The sequence below is a fragment of the Nomascus leucogenys genome, chromosome 1a (genome assembly GCF_006542625.1).
Source record: "Nomascus leucogenys isolate Asia chromosome 1a, Asia_NLE_v1, whole genome shotgun sequence".
NCBI classification, from domain to species: Eukaryota; Metazoa; Chordata; class Mammalia; order Primates; family Hylobatidae; genus Nomascus; species Nomascus leucogenys.
In genome coordinates this window covers 35,743,203-35,764,545 of record NC_044381.1, presented here as the reverse complement: position 1 = coordinate 35,764,545, position 21,343 = coordinate 35,743,203, and the positions used below count along the sequence as shown (strand labels likewise).

The 21,343-nt window shown below is 49.6% G+C and overlaps 1 protein-coding gene across 10 annotated transcripts in view; it reads right to left on the bottom strand.

Moving 5' to 3' along the window:
- ANKS6 (ankyrin repeat and sterile alpha motif domain containing 6) overlaps positions 1–16,798 on the bottom strand; it is an 80,413-nt gene extending 63,615 nt beyond the window's left edge. For 7 of the 10 annotated variants that reach the window (XR_004026221.1, XM_030795106.1, XM_030795047.1 and 4 more), the window contains exons 1-7: positions 16,385–16,782; positions 10,350–10,852; positions 5,868–6,038; positions 5,089–5,133; positions 4,244–4,448; positions 2,666–2,772; positions 363–511 (exon numbers count right to left, since the gene is read on the bottom strand). Coding sequence is in view for 9 of the 10 variants with exons in the window: in XM_030795106.1 (XP_030650966.1) it covers positions 363–511; positions 2,666–2,772; positions 4,244–4,448; positions 5,089–5,133; positions 5,868–6,038; positions 10,350–10,852; positions 16,385–16,740 (1,536 nt within the window). In the remaining variant the exon portion in view is untranslated. Of the gene's footprint in view, positions 1–362; positions 512–2,665; positions 2,773–4,243; positions 4,449–5,088; positions 5,134–5,867; positions 6,039–10,349; positions 10,853–11,728; positions 13,814–16,384 lie in introns of those variants that run through there. The other 3 variants (XM_030795234.1, XM_030795296.1, XM_030795184.1) reach the window with 3 other exon arrangements.
- Positions 16,799–21,343: the final 4,545 nt, after the last annotated feature.

Below are 21,343 nucleotides of genomic sequence, written 5' to 3'. Positions count from 1 at the left end.
TTACTTTTTGAGACAAGTTCTTGTTCTGTCGCCCAGGCTGGAGTGCAGTGACGTGATCTCAGCTCACCGCAACCACCGCCTCCTAGGCTCAAGCAATTCTCCTGTCTCAGCCTCTGGAGTAGCTGGGATTACAGGCGTGGACCCACATTCTTACAAAGCAGCCACTGTTGCCACAACATGGTCACAGTCACCCCAGTTTTTCCTGGTCTCCCTTGTTTCCTATTGCTCAATGCCAGCTCACCTGCCACCCCTGCGGGGACTCCCCAGCATAAACCAGCCTGGGTGCATAGGAGGCAGCAGGCACCCCACCAGCCCCCATCTCCCTGGCTCCCTAAGCCCCTTTAAGACAGGAAAAGGCAAACCTTCAGCCCACCCTTGTCATCGGGCAGCACTGGGATGCTCCAGGGCTGTCGGACCTTCGAGTGGGGCAGGGGCGGCTGGTGGCTCGGCCGGCCTTTGTCTTTATTCACCTGCATGCAGACAGATGCCAGCAGTCGAACAAGTTCCGTGTCTATGGACACAAAAGGCAGCATTTTACCTGCAAATATGTCTGTTGGGCCATGAGGAGAAGACTCAAGATGACCCCTGTCAGACTTAGAACTCAGCCCTGCAGCTCCAGGGTCTGTGTAATTCCAGAACCAAGGCAACTGCCTCTCCATCTGATCTTCAAAAGGTGGCAAACAAAGCCAGCAGGGCTTAACCTACTTAACCAGAAAGAAAAACCGGAAGTCCTCTCTCATGAGGAAGGCAGGGGGACAGTGTGTTTCAAAGTGCAGGCTTCACAGCCAGGCTGCAGAGGTTCAGATTCTGCCTCTGTCCCTCCCTGGCTGTGTAACTGCAGGTAAATTACAAAGCCTCTTTGTGCGTCTGTACAAGTCAGTGACATTAATACCCACCACATAAAGGTATCTTGACAAGTCATGGGAATTCCTTTAGAGCAATACAAGTGCCTTAAAAATATTAAGTATTATGAAGTTATTATGAACCCAACTCAGTTATATAAAAAAAGCATTGCAAAAAAGATTGAGAAGATACTCAAACTATTAACAATGCTTTTTCTGTCTTTTTTTTTTTTAACAATGCTTTTTCTTGATGACTATTTTTCTTTTTTTTTTTTGAGACAGAGTCTTGCTCTGTCACCCAGGCTGGAGTGCAGTGGCACGCTCTTGGCTCACTGCAATATCCACCTTCTAGGTTCAAGCAGTTCTTTGCCTCAGCCTCCCATGTAGCTGGGGCTGCAGCACCCGCCACCATGCCTGGCTAATTTTTGTATTTTTAGTAGAGATGGGGTTTCGTCATGCTGGCCAGGCTGGTCTTGAACCCCTGGCCTCAAGTGATCCACCCACCTCAGCCTCCCAAAGTGCTGGGATTATGGGCGTGAGCCATCCATGCCAGGCTATTTCTTTTTTCTCTCCAAGTATTCAATAATAGGCATGAGTTTCTTCAAAAGTTTTGTGTAAACACTTCATTTAAAAACCCACTAGGAAAAATATTCCTAGGAATAGACTGTTTTATTGGGAAAGGGAATAAATGGCAGTGGAGGCTAGGGAGAAGAGGAACACTGAAAAGATGAGTTTCTCAGAAAAAGTGTGTATGAGATCCAGCAAGAGTGGCTGGGGACTGATTCCGAATAACAAACTCTTGGCACGTGAAGAAGGTCTCCAATTAGGTGGAGTAGGATCACTGGACTTGGGGCACAGGACTCCAACTCTCTGGCTGGGACAGATCACTTCCCGAGTCTTGGCGACCTCATCTCTTCAAGAGGATGTGAACCTCTGCTTCCCCTCTCAGACCTCTTTGAGGGTCAAATAGAACCAAGTGTGCATCTGTGAAGTGCACGGGCCTGCAGCAGGGAAGGGGTGGCAAGGGTGGCAGTGCTGTGATGAGGAAGGGTACGCCTGCTGGCTACCCCTCTAGCTAAGAGGGGCAGCAGGTGACTTGTGACTGCAGAGGTGAAAGTCTTCTCTCCCCACAGCCAACAGCTAGAATCCCAGCACAGGGTTCAAGCCTAGTGGGTCAGAAGGGCCTCGGGGCTTCTCTCTCTCTGGGTTGAAACTCCAGGGTAATAAGAAAGATGACAGATCACAGACCTTTCCCGTTGAGCTGGCTAACTGGAAGCCCAGGTCCCAAAAGAGGGTCTGTCACAGCAGGGGAGGGTCAAAGGGGAGTAGCAGGTACCAGCCAAGGACAAAGAGGGGTGGAACTAATGGCCACATTCCCAGCACACGACCCTTGACCCTGCAGCCTCTACCTACACAATTAAGCTGAGGCGGCCATTGCTCTATCTCCCATTCTGCTTATCAAAGGGGCCTTTATGTTTCCACCTGAGTGACTCAGGATTTCTGGCTGTGAAGCACAGATGCCATTCTAGGGTGTGTGTGGACTGCAAAGTCAGACACGTCTTATTTTCCTTCCCTCTCTGGAGACTCCTAGGAGGTTGGTGCTGGAAGAAGTCCCCGGGGCCACCTGGTCCAAGTCCAGCACTTCACTGGGGAGGGAAAGAACTTGCCTAAGATCATGCAGCAAGCTCCTGACACTTGAGAATGATTTTCCCCCACGAATAAGCAAGTGCTTAAAACACAAGTCACCAGAGGAGGTGGCTGTCTTGACTCCCAGCCCAAGAAACGCTGGGTAGATTTACAACCCTTTTCTTGAAATTACCTACCGGGATCATTCAGCAGCATCACCAGGTCAAACGCCGTGTATCCATTTTTTGCACGAAGAGTGACATCGGCCCCTTGGTTTAGCAGATATTTGACAATTTCCTTATTCCTGGGAAGAAAATGCTAGAGTTACATTCACTGAAAGCAAAAGCATGGCTTTGCTCCTGGGCAACAAAACCAACAACATTAACTACAAAGCTCAGTCTCTGAGCATTTAAGAAGGGCATGGAAGGGCAAACAGTCTCACGTTCTCTCATTCCCTAGCATGTGGGCAGGTCAAGCAGGAACATGATTTAAATCAAAGTCTAAGTGCTTCTTCCAGGAACAACATGAAAACCGAGGCTAGATGCGGTGGCTCACGTGCGTAATCCCAACACTTTGGGAAGTCAAGGCAGGAGGATCACTTGAGCCCAGGAGTTTGAGACCAGCCTGGGCAACATAGGGGTCCCTGTCTCTACTAAAAATTTTGTTTAAAAATTAGCTAGGTGTGGTGGTGCAAGTCTGTAGTTCCAGCTACTTGAGGGACTGAGGCGGGAGGACTGCTTGAGTCTGGGAGGTCAAGGCTGCAGTGAGCCATGATCATGCTACTGTACTCCAGTCTGGCAACAAAGTGAGATACTGTTGGAGAGGGGAGGGGGAGGGGGAGGGGGGAGGGGAGGGGAGGGGAGGGAGGGGAGGGGGGGGAGGGGAGGGGATGGGAGGGGGGAAGGGGAGAGGAGAGGAGAGGAGAGGAGAGGAGAGGAGAGGAGAGGAGAGGAGAGGAGAGGAGAAGACAAAACCAAGGGCTCTGCCCAAAAATCACTGACCCCATGGAGACTCCACTTCTTCCACCCTAAATCAGGACATCTCCATTGGGAAAGTCTCCTACAGACCAAGGTGTCTGAAATAAAATTTCGTCTTGGAATTCAAGACTCATTGAATAAGAAAACACTGTTTTCAGATGACGCAGCAAAGTGATCTGATCACCTAGAAGAGGGCAAAGAAAGAACCTCTAATTGGGAGTCAGATCACTTAGCAGCTACAAGATGCCCACCTCAAAGACGAGGCCTCCAGGAGGATGACAGCCCATCCTGCTGGGATGATCACATAAGAAGGGGTTCATAAGCACCCTGTAAACACTGAAGCCTATTCACAAGGAGATGGGGTAGGACACATCTCACCATCAATCATCACAAGACGACAATGGTATGAATAACCAATGTTTACTTCATACAGGAGCTACTTAAGGAGGTCACTATATCTCAATGTGAAAACTCCAATGAACCAGTCACTGTGTTCAACTGAAACCAACCTAGAGAACCTTAGCTCTCTGCATAAAATGCTCCTGCTGCATGGTTTTCAGGGCCACTGTGAAATTCTGTGATGGGGGAACAGGAAATCCGGACACAGAACGGTGGGAATAAAATGAGCCTGTGCCGCTTTCATTTTTTTTTTTTTTTTTTTTTTGCATGCCTCAATGTCGTCACAGTCCTGGGGTTCGTATGCAGCATCTCAGGACCAGAAGAGCCCATTGGAAACCCCCATCTCAGGCCAGAGCATCTGTCTGGCCTTGTCGCTGAGGGTGTGGAGCTGGCACTGACCCATGGTAGGTTGCCTGCATGAGGGCCGTCCAGCCATGTACGCTGTCCTGCTTGTCAATATCCGCATGCCTCTCCACCAGCAGCTGCACCAGAGCCAGCTGCCCCGTAACAGCTGCTAGCATCAGTGGCGTCGCCCCATCCCCATTGACCAAGTTCACGTGGCTGGGGTCTTCATCGGCAATCTCCTTGACCAGCTGGAAGTTTCCTGCAAACACAAGCAGGAGTCCGGGTGATCTGTGGGCCTGGTACCATAGGCTGATTTCTCCTGTAGTTCACGTAACAAACACTTGCTGGGCATCATAGGGGATACTAAGAGGGGGTCAGAGATAGCCCCGACTCTCAAATGCCTCAGTCTAGGCGAGACAGACAAGCATATGAATGGGTAGAAGTGTTACCAAAAGACAGAAGTGTTGTTAGCGTCTTCAGAGAACAGATGAAGGAGACAGAAGAAGACAGAAGGAGTTCAGGTCTTGCTGCGGGGTGAGGATCGGGAAGGGCTTCCTGGAGGCAGGGTCTATATTAAGAGAGAAAATTTTAGGCTAAATGCCTCTTTGTCACAAAGAGACTGGAGTGGGTATGCAGAGAGGCATTTCAGATGCAGGAAGAGCTAGGGCATAGCTAGCCAGTGTTTGGCTGGAGTGGGGCTGGAGGCTGTCTGGAGTCTACGTATAGAGCTCTATAACAAATACTGGCCTCCAGGATCTGAACTTCCAAACGCCAAACACCAAAATGCCCGTTTCTTTCTCAAATACCCTGGGTGGCCCTGCAAAGGACTACAAATATTAGGTTGGGAGAATGTAGCCCTGTATTCTTAAATATCCAAAAAGATTTTCTAAAGCGCTTACCCATTTTCAATGCATGGAAAATATCAGGTCGCCTTTTCTCCTCATCTGGGTAAACAAAGATTTTTAAAGTTAACCACGGAAAGGTTTAATATAACAGAAAAGTCACAAGGGTGTAACAACACAGCCTGGCTTTAAAAAGCACCTAATTCTCAAAAGCAATCTAATTGGAGACCTACGTAGTGGACAAATCCAGCAGCTCTTCTGGAAGCTTTATTACCTAAGAACATCTGAAAACACTTCAGAGACAGATCTTGCCAACAAAACACGAATGAGCGGCAGATCACCGCCCTGATCTCATGCAAATAAAGCAATCATTTTTAGGCAAAACAAACGTTGACATATCCTTTCTTACATATACTGAAAAGTCTTGGGGTCTTAGAAAATCCTGGATTCCTATGGACATTGTTTAAAAAATTTTTTTCTTCTAAAAACTAAATGTACAATCATAATTCCACATCAGAGGACCCCTGAGATATCGAGCAGCTGAGCTCTAAGGAAGTTCACAGCCACAGCCAACAGAAGAGCCAATGCTAATATTTTCTTTACCTCCCATGTAAGAAGCAATCAGAACATGCTTCCTGCTCCAAACCTGCAGACACAGCTGCCCAAAAGCACTGCCCAACTGGGTATCTTCATGCTGTACCCTGAAGCCCAGCTGCTAGGCTGGGGCCAGACCCCATGCCTACCTGCACAGCTGAGCCTTGCTGCAGCCGCCAGATGTTAGCCCCTCCCTCACATGCTCATCCCACACCTTCCTCCAAGCTTGGGCCAGCAGGTACCCGTTCCTGTCAGAGCAGGCATCCTCATGGCCAATCTGCTTGCTGGGGGGCTGAAGACAGGCCTTTTGCAGCCTTTAATTGATCCCAGGGGATGGAGCAGCCGCCAGAGGGCACTTGTGACTCTGGGCTGACTCTGGTCCAGATGAGCCCTCTTAAGCAACTGGGAGGAGGCTGCAGCCCAGGGCAAGGAGCACAGAGTGTGGAGTCAGTGCATGCGAATTTCAGCGTACATTTTTAGAGTAAGCTGCCTCTTCATCACAAATGTGGGGATAGCATCCCTCTCACCTGGCTGCTGCAAGGATCAAATGATAATGTCAACGTCCCATTCAAAGAGCAATTACTTTCTTTAGCAACCAGCAAGGTAAACCCCAGAATTCTTTTTTTGAGATGGAGTCTCGCTCTGTCACCTAGGCTGGAGTGCAGTGGCGTGATCTTGGCTCACTGCAACCTCTGCCTCCTGGGTTCAAGTGATTCCTGTGCCTCGGCCTCCCAAGTAGCTGGGATGACAGGCACAAGCCACCACACCCAGCTAATTTTTGTATTTTTAGTAGAGACAGGGTTTCGCCATGTTGGCCAGGCTGGTCTCAAACTCCTGACCTCAAGTGATCTGCCCACCTTGGCCTCCCAAACTGCTGGGATTGCAGGTGTGAGCCACCACTCCAGGCCAGAACTCCAGAATTCTTTTTTTGTTTTTTTTTTTTTTGAGACGGAGTCTTGCTCTGTCTCCCAGGCTAGAGGGCAGTGGTGAGATCTCAGCTCACTGCAACCTCCGTCTCCAGGGTTCAAGCGATTCTCCTGCCTCTGCTTCCAGAGTAGCTGGGATTATAGGCACCCGCCACCGCATCCAGCTAATTTTTGTATTTTCAGTAGAGATGAGGTTTCACCATCTTGGCCAGGTTGGTCTCGAACTCCTGACCTCGTGATTCACCCACCTCCACCTCCCAAAGTGCTGGGATTACAGGCATGAGCCACCACACTGGGCCAGAATCCCAGAATTCTTCATGGGAAGTACAGACACTGCCATGGGACACAGTATATCAATTTTGCCTGTGAAATACTATCAAGAAACAATTCTGCACCTGACTTTTAAAAAATACATCATGTTCCTTCAAGTATTCAAGAACCAACTTTGCTGTGGGGTGCAGTCTTCTCACGCCAAGACCTTTTCACAGAAAAGAGTGTCACCTGGTCTTAGTGTTGGCTGCTAAGCAACCATCTGACACAAGTTAATCACTGACAGCCGAGCCTGGCCCCAAGAGGCAGGGGCAGCTGTGTCCTGACACCCAGTGACTCTAGGCAGGTCTCTTCCTCGCTTTGGGCTTCAGTATTTTTTGTCTATATCCAAGCAGACCCAGGGACCCTGCCCCATCCCAAGGAAAAGAAATCAGCTCCAATTCCACACCACAACCTCAGTGCGGAGTCAGAGGTGTCACAATGACAGTTACAGCATCAAAAGTACCCTGTCCTGCTGCTAATGAAAGGCAGAGACCAGGGGACCTCCAAGGCCTTGGTGAGGGCTGGATTTCCGGGCATTGCACAGTAAGAGCTGGGGCTCCTATTATTTATTTCGTAATCTGTCATTATCAATAGCACAGCCTGCACCCTACCTGGGGCTCTTCCCAGGGATCCCCCAGGGCCAACACACTCCCTCAGGTCCTGCATGTCTGCTGCAGTCCCACCTTCTCAAGGTTGCTCAACCACTCCATTTGACATAGCAGCCTGCATTGTCCCATCTCTGCCACACCCAACCTCTTTACATTGCCTTTTTTTTTTTTTTTTTAACCCCGTGGCACTTACCATCTACCCTACTATATATTTAATATGCTTATTTCCTACTGACCGCCTGTCTCCCCTTATCGAGGCCAAGGTCCTCAAGGGCAGGGATTTGGATCTCATTTGTTCACTGATGTATCCAAAGTGCCTAGAAAGGTGCCCCATACATAGCAGGCCTCAGCACGCCTTTGTAAAGTATCGGAATGAATGTATCATCAATCAAAACATAATAGTTTCCACTTATTGGATGTCGTCTATGTGCCAGGGCACTGCGATAAAAATTTTACAGGCATGATCTTACTATTCCTCACAAAAATCTCCCAAGAAAAGTGCCTTTATATGACTATTTTATGAAAAAAGACACTGAAGTCCTGCAGGGCCAATTAAGATGACCAAGACCACCCAGGTACAGAGTGGGAGAAGTGAGCCTCAGACTAGGTCTGCTCGATGGGAACATGACCTGATCCTGCTGGAAGACCCGAGGTTCGCTCCTGTCAAATAACGCCGACAACACTATGGAGTAATGCCACTTCTCATGTGCTCCCTCTGGGCCAGGCAGGATCTCACGTGAACCCCATAGCAGTCCTGAGGTGGGTATCACTCCAGCACCCATTTGTGGAGAAGGAAATGGGAGCTTGGTGAATTGAGGCAGCTGGTTCAAGGTCCCTTGGCCAGCAGGGGTGCAGCCAGTGTCGAACCAAGTAGACAGTGACCTTGGCCACATCCATCAATGTGTCTGAGCCACTGCGTCTTGGGGAAATGAGGGCATCACCATCCCATGATGCCAGGACAATCCCTAAAATGAAGCCTGTCAGAAGCTAAGCCCAAAGGCACTCCATGAAGATTCAAGATGCAGAGGCTAAGGAAACCTGGGAAGGAGAATGCATACACAGCAGAAGAAGCACAGCTCGGCAGGCACGGGCAAGTGCAAGCTCTGGAGTGTTCACTTCTGAGCCTGAATTCCCTCCCCTGCAAAATGGGGGAATACCCTCCTCAGAGGGTCCCTGCGAGGGTGAGGGGAGATTCAGCATGGCAGGTGTGCTGGGCACGGCAGGGCCTGGGAAGGGCAGATCCTTTCCCCATCCCTGCCACAAACAACCCAAACCTTTAAAGGAGAGCAATGGCCTTGTGTCAAAAACAAAAACAAAACAAAACCCTGTCCTAGGAGACTGGGGCCCTAACTTCTAATAGCAAAGCCTTTATGAGTCCCTAACACTCTATTGGGCTGAGTATCTCACACGCCAGAGGATAACCTGCCTTCTGCTCACCACCACCCTGTAGTAGTTGTCATTGTGTCCATTTCACAGATGAGGCAAAGGCTCAGAAGAGTCAGGGTTAAACCAGCTTCTAGAGCCCATGCAGGAGCTGCAGGTGGGAGAATCACCTCTAGGTGCTCTTCCCATGGAATCCTCACCTCCTGAGTATCACTCACTCAGCTTCCAATGGGTGTGTGACCTTTGACCAGCTTTCTTCCCTCTCTGGGCCTCAGTTTCCCACCTGGACAAAGTAAGAGGTATCTTGGCTTCAGGTAGTTCTTCCTAAACTTCACTTCTTTTTCCTTTTCATTTGAGCGTCCTCTTCATTTTTGCCACCTCTCTGTCATCACAGGCTTTTAAAACATGTTTATTTCAGACTTGTTCTGATTGGATGGTGTATTTTTTTTTTTTTTTGGAGAGTGTATTTCTAATAAGCATTTACCAAATTTTCAGCATCTCTTGATTGATGGGGCTATTCTATATTCTTTCAATGGTAACAAACTTAACACTTTCAGGTCTTTTTAGCCAATGTGCCTGAAGCTACTTTCTTCAGTTCTTGACCTCTCAGAGCTAGATGCTTTTATACACTGCAGCCCACCTACTGTTACTCCCTGGCTGTCAGTCCTGCCATCAAAGTCAGGCCTTTTACATAGACAGAGGGTACCAAGGCTGTGTGTCGCGATCTTATTGCAAACAGTGCATTAGAGGTTTTGAAATGTGGTATGTCCTATGGCAGATTTGCTAAGGATTGTTTAGACAACTCTTTACATGCCAGAGAGATGGCAAGAAGTTAAAAAAAAAAAAAAGACGTACTGCTAGATGTTTTTAAAAAAACTAATTTTCATCAATTTTACATGCATTAGTGTTTGAGAAATGATCAGGGCAGAGGAGGTCAGGCACACTATTGTAGAGCAGGGGCTGGCAAACTATAGCCCATGGCTCAAATATGCCCCACTGCCTGTTTTTGTAATTATAATTTATTAGAACCTAGCCACACCTGACTCATTTACATATTATATGCATAGCCACACCCATTCATTTACTTATTACATATGTAAGGCTACTTTCACTCTAGAAGTGACTACTGTAGTTTTAACAGGGACTGTATGGTCCACACAGTCTATCTGGCCTTTTACAGAAAAAGTTTGCCAAACCTTGTTCTAGAAGGACCCCAGAACCACCTGCATCAGAATGATGTGGTTGGGGAGAGCAGCCATGTTATAGAGGCTTCCAGGCTCTTGCCCAGGGCTACCAAATCAGACTCTGCAGAGTGGGCCCAGAACCTGCATGTCACAGGCAATCCCCCCTTAAGCACACCACTTCCTCCGTCTCACTGGTCTGCAGGGCTGGACTGTGAGTTCTGCGTGTCCTTCCAGTAGAGCAATCCTCAGCTTAAGCCACATAAACACAATTTGGGGTCCTCTGTGAAGCCACGGGGGGCATGCAGCCTGACCTGTTTTGGGCCTGATGGTGGTCAGCGGATCCAGGTAGTCTACAAGGTCCCTGTGCTTGCAGTCCAGCGCAACCTCGAAGGCGGTCTTCTCCAGCACGCTGAGGTGGTCAGGGTTGGCGCCCTTCTCCACCAGCTGCTGGGCCACTCCAAGCCACCCAGTGAGTGCGGCCAGCATCAGCGGGCTCCAGCCCACGGTCCGGGCTGCACGGTTGGGGTCCGCACCCCACTCCATCAGTAGACGCACCACGGCCTCGTGCCCGTGCTGGATGGCGGCCATCAGGGCCGTGATGTCCAAGGGCTCATCCCTGCTGCTGCCCAACCCCAGTTGCTCACCCGAAGGGTGGTGATGGTCCACAAAGGCACCGGCTTCCAGGAGCAGCTTCACCACACCCAGGTGGCCGCCCCGAGAAGCCACAGTGAGCACACTGGCCCCCAGCCGGTTCTGGGCATTGACATCAGCCCCATGATCCAACAGGAGGTGTGCCACACTCACATGCCCAAATCTGCCAGGAAGATGGAGAATTAGTGACACTAAACACACAGCACTCGGGAGACAGCTTATGTCATCCTTAATTGGCATGAATTATTAGTCCTGACAGCTGCTCATAATAAGAGGTCTTATTCTGGTGCCAGGCACTGTGCCAGCCACACGGATGCAGATGCACCATCATGAAGGTGAGCAGCTGCCCTGCCTGGGTTCAAATCCAGCTCTCCCCACCACCAGCTGCATGACCTTTAGGAATAACTTTGATTTCTTTGTGCCTTCATTTCCTGATCTGTAAAATGGGGATATAACTGTACCTACTTCAAGGGTTGTTGGGGATTAAATGAGTTACATGTAAAGCACCTGGCTCTGTGCCTGGCCACAGGAAATATCATATCAACGTTAGCGATTATTAGGTATTATAATTGTTCATGTTACATTATTCAACGTGCCAAGGGTTACCCGGCTGGTAAGGGGTGGCATCAGGGTCACGACAGGTCTGTGTGAATGCCGCTGCCCTTGCTTTTTCTCTTACACCATGCTGCCTCCTACATTTCAGACAGTCCATTTTATTTTGCTTTATAGCCTGGGAATCTGTCTCTCTGCCTGTGCTCTAATTTCCTCACAGGCAGGGCCCATGTCTGATTCATTTCTACCGTCCCCATCCCCAAAAGCACACACTCCATGCCAAGAAGTGTGGCAAGGTTGTGGTCAGCAGATGGGCTGGGCATTGTGGCCTGGAGGCCTGCTGCCACCTGCTGGCAGGAATGTTTGTTGCAGGTGGCTGAGGACCCGGCCTAGGCCAGATCTTCCTCAATGAAGTCACTGCTGGGCCCCTGAAGAGAGAGATCTGCATCCACCAACTTCCTAATACCAGGAGAAGGAAAACAGGTACCTCTTCCCAGCAAAATCTCTTCCTTCTTTTAACACCAGAGGGCAGAAAAGTTCTGTTTTGTGGTGTCTCTGGTGGGCTCGGAGTTGTGTATCTCCAAGCTGGAAGCAGCCCTGGACTAACAAGAAAACAATGACAAGACAGGGGCTGTCTACTCCAGGTTTTCGAGACCACAAAGCCACTGTCATGTCTCCATCTGTGAGGCAGCTTTCTGGGTTTCTCGATGCTCAGCCCTCCTTCCCGGGAGCCAGTTTTGCACCTCATCTAAACCCAAGACCTCCCTCCTCCTGGCGGCTGGCGGCCAGGCCAGGGCTGAACTCTGTCTGAGGCTCCAGCTGAATACCTTCTGGGACGTGAACCTGAACAGCATGGGGCTCCTCAGCCGCGGAGCAAGAGCCCGGTGACACCGCTCCATCAGCTGCAGGGGGCTGGGCCTCTTGACCTCCACTCCCAGAGCAGAAAGGGACAAGGCAAACTGAAACCAACTCAGTGCAGAAAGCTGCACCCCAGTGTCTCCCTGCCTCCAGTCTCATTCCCTCCTGCCCATCCTCCATGTGACTCCCAAATGATATTCTCCAAACCCAAATCTGTCACTCCCCAGCTTCTGATTGCCAAAGACTTGACTGCTTTGCCAACCTCATTTCCTCCTGCTCCCAAACCACACCTTCCCCACACCTTCACCATCCTGACCCCACCAGAGGACTCTCCTGTCCTCATCTACTCAGCACACCCCCCACCATGTCCTGCTTCAGGAGTCAGCTCAGATCTCACCCACTCTGAGCAGCTTCCAGACCACCCCTCACCAGGCTAGGTCAGTGCCCCTCTTCTAAGCACCTAATTCCAAGGGCTCGCTTCTGGCTGCATGTGAGCCCCCTTTCTCTAATTGTCTCTCCTACTCAGTGGCGGGCTCTCCAAAGACAGGACAAGGTTCCATGCATGTTGTTTCCCCAGCCCCTACCATAGTGGCTGATCCACATCGGAGCTCAGTAAATTTTGTCAAACAAGCTGAGTAAATGAATGCATAAATGGCATAACCCCATAGGGGAAGGTCCAGAGGTGAGCAGTGGAAATCACTGAAGAACTGGTGTATCCTCCACTGTAGTAGAGATTTCTAAAAGATTACACTGTTTAGTTATTGAGCATAAGATAAAATCTAGCATAATCCCTAACAGCAGATTACAAGGTGCTGTCACATTTTTATCTCATTTGATCTTAATAAACCCTGAGATAAACTCACAGATTAGGAAACCGAAGATTACAGTGGAAAGCAATTAATCTAAAGCCTCTCAATTTGAATGTGATAGAGTCAAAAGTTGAACCTGGACACAAAATTGAAGCTCCAGTATAACCAATTTTTAAGGAGGAAGAAAAGCGCCGAATTAGAGCAGAAATAGTGAAATTTGGAATGTTTTCTGAATTAGTGAGTAGCCCAAGAGAGCACTCAACTATGCTGAAAATATAAAAGGATCCAAGCAAGGCTGAGATAATGTTGTGGATGCTAAGTTTCTAATAGGTAACTGCTGGAGATGGGCATGCTAGGGGCTTTCTGAAAAGGTGCTGTGATTACAGATGAATTTCAGCAATTAACACCTGTGTTTAAAGAGCTGGCACACATTTTCCCCTCTCAAAGCACTGGGCTGAGAGTCCAGCTGTGCCCCACTGGCAGGCGGGAAATGAAGGGTAGGGAAGGAAGGTAAACACTATGCAACCTTGTCCCTTGGAGAGAAGTCTCTGGCAGATTTGGCAAGCCACTTCCAGGCACCAACACCAAGAGGGAAACTATCAGTTACAAGATTCATGGCTGGGAGTACAGGCTCTGGAGCCACCTCCCTAGGTGTGAATCTGACTCGCCACCTGGTAGCTAGGTGACTTGGGCAAGTTATTTAACTTCTCTGTTCCTCAATTCCTCATCTATGAAATGAGGATGACAATAGTACCTCCTTCCTAAGGTTTTGTATGGTTTGAATGAGTTAATTCATTTAAAGCACTTAGCACAGTGCTTGACAGAAAGTCAGTGCTCAATAAAGGTTACTTGTTTTTTTGTTGTTGTTTGTTTTTTTTTTTTGAGATGGAGTCTCGCTCTGTCACCAGGCTGGAGTGCAGTGGTGTGATCTCAGCTCACTGCAACCTCCGCCTCCCGCGTTCAAGCGATTCTCCTGCCTCAGCCTCCCAAGTAGTTGGGACTACAGGTGCGTGCCACCATGCCCGTGCCACCACGCCCAGCTAATTTTTGTATCTTTAGTAGAGATGCGGTTTCCCTATGTTGGCCAGGCTGGTCTCGATCTCCTGACCTTGTGATCTGCCCGCCTCAGCCTCCCAAAGTGCTGGGATTACAGGCGTGAGCCACTGCACCCAGCCAAACGTTACCTGTTATTTTAAGAACAGGAAAAAACATGGCCCAGCGCGGTGGCTCACGCCTGTAATCGCAGCACTTTGGGAGGCTGAGGTGGGCGTTTCACGAAATCAGGAGATTGAGACCAGCCTGGCCAACATAGTGAAACCCTGTCTCTACTAAAAATACAAAAAGTAGCTGGCCTTGGTGGCACCTGCCTGTAATCCCAGCTACTCCAGAGGTTGAGGCAGGAGAATCGCTTGAACCCAGGAGGCGGAGGTTTCAGTGAGTCGAGATCACGCCACTGCACTCCAGCCTGGTGACAGAGCAAGACTCCGTCTCAAAAAAAAAAAAAAAAAAAAGAACAGGAAAAAACACTAACGTCACCATTTCTAATCCTAAAACACCCACAAAAGACCAAAGGCACAGGGTGTCTGATAGTCTGGCCTGATCCACACAAAGAGCTGGGATGATAAATAGATGCTCACTTAGACCCAGCGTGGTGGCTGCCAGGGGTGTGGTTTTGAGCAGGATTCTGGGGCGTATCCAGATCCAAGGAAGAAGAGCACAGGGCTGGAAGGTGTCAGCACACGGGCCATTCATTTGCCTACCCCGATCTGAGGGACAGACACACTGTACATCCTTCTGGAAGTCTTCCACATATACTACTCCTCAACTTGACCTTTTGGTATGAATTACACAGCAGAAAGCTGGAGCACAACTCAACACAGGCAGAGATGCTACCTGAATATAGGGTCGGTGTCACACCAACTGAGGAAGAGCACATTTTAAAATACCCAGGCTCAAAACTATCCTGCAGAACTTGGTTAAAACTGATGATCAGGGGTCTCTGAGACACTCTGAGGCATGTCAGTGCTGTAGTCACAAACCTCACTCAGTAAATTCCTCAGGGGGCTCACCAGGGCCCCTCTGCAAGCACTTGGTGGATTGCAGAGATGAGACACACATCACACATCAGTGGCTCCCAAACCTACCATACAAGAGAATCACTGGGGAGCCTCTTCTCACACAGAGTCCCTGTCTCTTACTCCCCTCACCGCCCTGGGCCTTGTAAATCACAATCTCCAGAAAAGGAACTCAGGAGTCTGCACTTAGACAAGCATCCCGGTGATTCTGATGCGTGGCCAGGTTTGGGTACTGAGGAAGCCAATCAGCATTAACATGGTGTGATGGATGCTACCACAGAGGCCTTTCTGCTGCGGAGGGACCAGAGAACAGGGAGATATCATGGCAGGCTTCACAGAAGCCAGATCTCTAGATGCCATCCTTGCTGTCTCCCTTTACCCCTCCCCAATGGCCAGTCGTCAACTCCTGCTGATCTACTCCCTGAATATATCACAAACTCATCTGGGTGCCCTCCCTCCGCTGTCTCTATTCTGGTCTAGGCCACCATCATCTCTCACTCAGACTGCAGCGAACTCCACCTAACCAGCCTTTTTCACTCTAGCTTACCCCTCTAATCTATTCTTACACTTCAAGGAAAGTAACTTTTCCAAAACATAACTCTGATCCTGTCACTCATTCTGCCTAGAACCTTCCATGACTCCTTAGCACCCTAGGATAGCTAGGGTTTCTCAGCTCCCCCACTCCCCCAACTCCCTGGCATCTGCCTTCTCTCCAGGGAGGACTAGTACATCATTCTACTCATACATTCTATGCATACATCATTCTACCAGTCCTACTAGCTCGTGCACCCAAGCCTTTGCATGGGCCTCCCATCATGCTCTTCCCACATCCCACTTGTAATGTCCTGGCTAATTCTCAGGCATCCGCAGGTCTCCACGTGGATATAAACATCATTTCTACCAGAAACCTTCCCTCAAGTCTCCAAAATGGGTCACCTGCCCCACAGCTACTCAAACCTTTCCGGCAAGCTCGTTCCTTTGCCTGGCCTGCCCACCAATGCCCTGGGTGGGGACTCTGCCTGGGTCTCGCAGCATCCTCAACGCCAAGCCAGGAAGGGAAGGCAGGTTCTGAGGAAACCCTTACTGCAATAAGAAATGAATTAAATCTCTAAGGTTGTAAGTCTCTACGATTCTATTCGCTGTCTCCAGATTCTATTCTGAAAGGCCAAAATTTCTAAGAATCCGATTTTATGTTAATTCAAAAGTGTTTCCACTTCTATGCTCAAAGTTTACCAAAGACTACTCAAAGTTTACCATTCCAACTCTAAGGAGTCCTTAACTCTTTACCTCCCGGGGCATCTGGCCGCCGGGGAGATCCGGCCGCCGGGGACCGCGTCTCGGGCCAGCGCCGGGCACCACTCTGGTCCCGGGCCCCCGGGCCCCCGGGCCCCGCCGCCTCACCTGGCCGCCTGCATGAGCGCGCTCCAGCCGTAGTGGTTGCGGCTGTTGACCGAGGCACCGCGGCGCAACAGGAAGCGCACCAGCGGTTCGTGGCCCCCGGCCGCGGCGAACTGGAGTGCGGTGTTGCCCGCCTCGTCCGAGCAGTCCACGGGCACCGGAGCCCCGACTGCCGCCGCCGCGGCCCCGGGCCCGGCCGTCTCGGCCCCCGCCGGCTCCGCGCCCGCCTCCGGCTCCGCGCCGCGCTCGGCTGGCTCCGCCGCCCCCGGCTCCAGCAGCCGCCGCGCCGTCTCCGTGTCGCCCTGGTCACACGCGCGCAGCAGCAGCTGGAAGGCCGGGGGCAGCCCGCCCTCGCCCATCGCCGCCGCCACGCGCTGCCCGCGCCAGTTCGCCCTGCCGGCCGCGTCGGCTCCGCCCCCGGATACCGCCCGCCGGCGCCCCCTTCCGGCCACCCGCCTGCGCCGCACGCCTACTGTGTGCCGGGAGCGCGCCGGAGCCGGGGCCGCGCGCCTGCTGTGTGCCGGGAGGGCGCTAGGGCCGGGGCCGCGCACCTCCAGTGCCCGCATTCGGGAGTCCGGGGAAGCTCAGAGGAGCGCCCGCCGCAGGCCCGCGTGTCCCCTTTTGCCTCTTCGGCGCCCGCTCGCCGCCCTGTCCCGGGGCTCCAGAGACTTCCTGTCAGGGCAGAAGTGGGAGCGGCGACCCCATCCCCTCTTCACGCTGCGGCCAGGGCCCTGGGCCCGGGTCTGAGTCCCCAGCTGCGTGGACCTTGACTTTACTAGCGGGCTCCGCTGACCCCACCCCAGCCCCTGGCACTGAACCTGCGCTTCCAGAATAAGGAAGCGGCTGAATTAAGGAACAAACGGATTGTTTCCTCACAGTGTCCTACGGTGCCCTTAATGCCGCTCCTTCATCTGGGCCGGGCTGCTGGGGCTACAAACGCCTCCTGTTTCTCTCTCTCTCTCTCCCCACCCCCCTTTTATTTCAACTTTTATTATAGATTAAAGGGTACACGTGCAGGTTTGTTACATGGCTAAATTGCGCGACGCTGAGGCTTGGGGTCCCAACGATCCCGTCGCCCAGGCAGTAAGCAGAATACCCACCAAGAGGTTCTTCAGCCCAGAGTCCCCTCCATCCCTCCCTGGTGTAGCGATCCCCAGCGTTTGTTGTTCCCATCTTTGTCCATGTGTACTCAATGTTTAGCTCCCACTTATAAGTGAGAACATGCAGTATTTGGTTTTCTGTTCTTTTTAGGTGGCTTAGGATAATGGCTTCCGGCTGTATCCGTGTTGCTGCAAAGCACATTATTTCGTTCATTCTTATGGCTGCACAGTATTCCGTAGTATTCCATCGTGTATATGCACCACATTTCTTTCCTTCCTTCCCTCTCTTCCCTCCCTCCCTCCCTATCCCCCTCCCTCCCTCCCTCTCTCTCTCTCTCTGCAGGGTCTTTCTTGCGCTGTCACCCAGGCTAGAGTGCAATGGTGCAATCTCTACTCACTGCAACCTCTGCCTCCCAGGCTCATGCAATCCTTCCACCTCAGCCTCCCGAGTAGCTAGGACTACAGGCGAGTGCCACCACACCCAGCTAATTTTTTGTATTTTTGGTTGAGACAGGGTTTCACCGCATTGCCTGGCTGGTCTCAAACTCCTGAGCTCAAGTGATTCACCCACTGTGGCCTCCCAAAGTGCCAGGATTACAGGTATGAGCCATCACATCCGGCTCTGTACCACATGTTCTTTATTCAATCTACTGTTGATGGGCCCTTAGGTTGATTCCATACCCTTGCTATTGTAAACAGCACTGCAATGAACATACAGGTGTCTTTTTGATAGAATAAATTATTTTCCTTTGGGTATATACCTGGTAGTAGGATTGCTGGGTCAAATAGTTCTATTTTAAGTTCTTTGAGAAATCTCCAAACCGCTTTCCACAGTGGCTGAACTAGTTTGCATTCCTACCAACAGTGTATTTTCTCCACAGCCTTACCAGCACCTATTGTTTTTTGACTTTTTAATAATTGACATTCCGACTGGTGTAGATGATATCTCATTGTGGTTTTGATTTGCATTTCTCTGATGATTAATGATGTTGAGCATTTTTTCATATGTTTGTTGGCTGCCTGTATGTCTTCTTTTGAGAAGTATCTGTTCATGCCCTTTGCAGAGACACAACGAAAAAAGAAAACTTCAGGCCAATATTCCTGAAAAACATAGCTGCAAAAATCCTCAATGAAATACTACAAACAGAATGCAGCAGCACATCAAAAAGTCAATTCACCATGATCAAGTAGGCTTTATTTCTGGGATGCAAGGTTGGCTCAACATGTGCAAATCAATACATGTGATTCACCATATAAACAGAATAAAAAACGAAAACCATATAATCATCTCAATAGATGCAAAAAGACCTTCAATAAAGTCCAATATCCCTTTGTAATAAAAAACCCTCAAAACAGATTAGGCATTGAAGGAACATACCTCAAAATAATAACAGCCACCTATGACAAACCCATAGCCAACATCATATTAAACAGGCAAAAGCTGGAACCATTCCCCTTGAGAACTGGAAGAAGATTCTCACCACTCCTATTCAACATAGTACTGGAAGTCCTAGCCAGACAACCAGGTAAGAGAAAGAAATAAAAGGCCTTCAAATAGGAAAAGAAAAAGTCGAACGCGCTCTCTTTGCCGATAGTATGAATCTATACACAGAAAACCCTGCAGACTTTGCCAAAAGGCTCCTGGAAATGATAAACAAATTCAGTAAAGTTTCAGGACAGAAAATCAATGTATAAAAAGCAAGAGCATTTTGATATGCCAATAACATTCTAGCTGAGAACAAAATTAAGAACACAACCTCATTTACAAAGGTCACAAAGAAAATGAAATACCTTCTCTCTATCAGCGGTCCTTGAAGTGTGTCCCACACAGCAGTAGCACCAGCACCAGCTGCAACACTGTTTTACAAATGCAGATTTTTCTGGCCCTATCCCAGATCTACTGAATCAGAAATTCTGGGTGTGGGTTCAGCAACCTATATTTTAACAAGCCCTCTGGGTGATTCTGATGCATGCTAAAGTTGGAGACCCACATTTGATCTTAATTGCAGGCCTGCCATCCACCGGGGAGGGCCCAGATGATCATCCCTAAGTTGCAGAGGAGGCAACCAAGGCACAAAGAGGTTGTGTCTTGCCAAAGACTCCACAACTGTTCTGCAGGAGAGCTGTGAGTAGGACTCAGGTCTTCTGACGTCGAGTCCAACTCTCTTTCCATTCTCAACAAATACGTATTGAGTGCCTGCCATTTCCAGACGTTGTTCTAGGTGCTGGAAAAGCTGCAGGATTTAGTACAAGGTTCTTCTGTAGCTCACAGATCCATGAGAGCCTGAGACCAGTTCTGGAGGTCCAAAAGCCAGGAACAATGACCCAAATCTCATGCCACAGCTGCACCCTGTAAGGAAGATGGGGTTGGTTCCGGCCCTTTTTGGTGTTACTGGCTTCAGATTCAGAGGCTGAGGTGAGAGTGCCTGATTGGCCCAACTTGGGTCATGTGCTCATATAATAGCGGGAGGTAGTTTCTGCCTCAGAAGGCAGGGGACTCCCAAATGTAGGAAGGGGGTTCAGATGCTGGGCAGTCAAAAAGGATAACAAGTGTCTGCTATGAAATATTCCATCTGGACACCCTTTTTCTTTTGGGAAGCCTTTCTCCTCTACTCACAGTCTGTGTGCTTCAGTGGTTAGCAGATATCCTGATTGGCTTCAGCCCAGGACTTTTTTTTTTTTGAGACAGAGTCCCACTCTGTCTCCCAGGCTGGGGTTCAGCGGCACAATCCTCGCAAACTGCAAACTGTGTCTCCTGGGTTCAAGTGATTCTCTGCCTTAGCCTCCCGAGTAGCTGGGATTACAGGCACCTGCCACCATGCCCGGCTAATTTTTGTATTTTTAGTAGAGATGGGGTTTCACCATGTTGTCCAGGCTGGCCTCAAACTCCTGACCTCAAGTGATCTTCCTCCCTCAGCCTCCCAAAGTGCTGGGATTATAGGCATGAGCCAGCGTGCCCGGCCCAGCCCAGGATTTTTTCTAAAGCAATTGAGAATGAGGCCCTCTCTGCTGAGGTCGCCAGCTATCAGGATATCAGCCAAACTGGTGCTCACTTTGCCACCACTTGAAGACAGCCTGCCTAAGAGTGAAGTCACCACAAAAGAAAGCAGAACCAAGTGATAGAAAGAGACTAAGTTAGAAAATTCCTCCCACATTCTTTTTGGTGAGGTTTATTTTGAGCAGCATTGTTGTCACTTGCATTCCAAGCCTTAACAAATGGATAATTTACTTTTTTTGTAAATGAATGGGTTCATACTACGCATGCTATTCTGAATCTTGCTTTTTTTTCTTTTTTCTTTTTCCATTAACAAATGTCCTGGGCACCTTTCCATGTAGGTAAATACAGATTGCTGCATTTTAAAAAAATGATTGCGGACCGGCGATGTGGCTCATACCTGTAATCAATCCTAGCACTTTGGGAGGCTGAGGCAGTCAGATTGCCTGAGCTCAGGAGTTAGAAACCAGCCTGGGCAACAAGGTGAAAACCCGTCTCTACTAAAAATAGAAAAAAATTAGCCAGGCACAGTGGCATGTGCCTGTAGTCCCAGCTACTTGGGAGGCTGAGGCAGGAGAATTGCTTGGGAGGTGGAGGTTGCAGTGAGCGGAGATTGCACCACTGCACTCCAGCCTGAGCGACAGAGCGAGACTCCATCTCCAAAAAAATAAAAAAATAAAAAATAAAAATAAAGAAATGATTACATGAAACACCATTCAGCAGACGTACCATAATTTATTTAATCATTTTATTTATTTATTTCTATTTTATTTTTATTTTTTGAAATGGAGTCTCACTCTGTCATCCAGGCTAGAGTGCAGTGGTGCAATCTTGGCTCACTGCAACCTCTGCCTCCTGAGTTCAAGC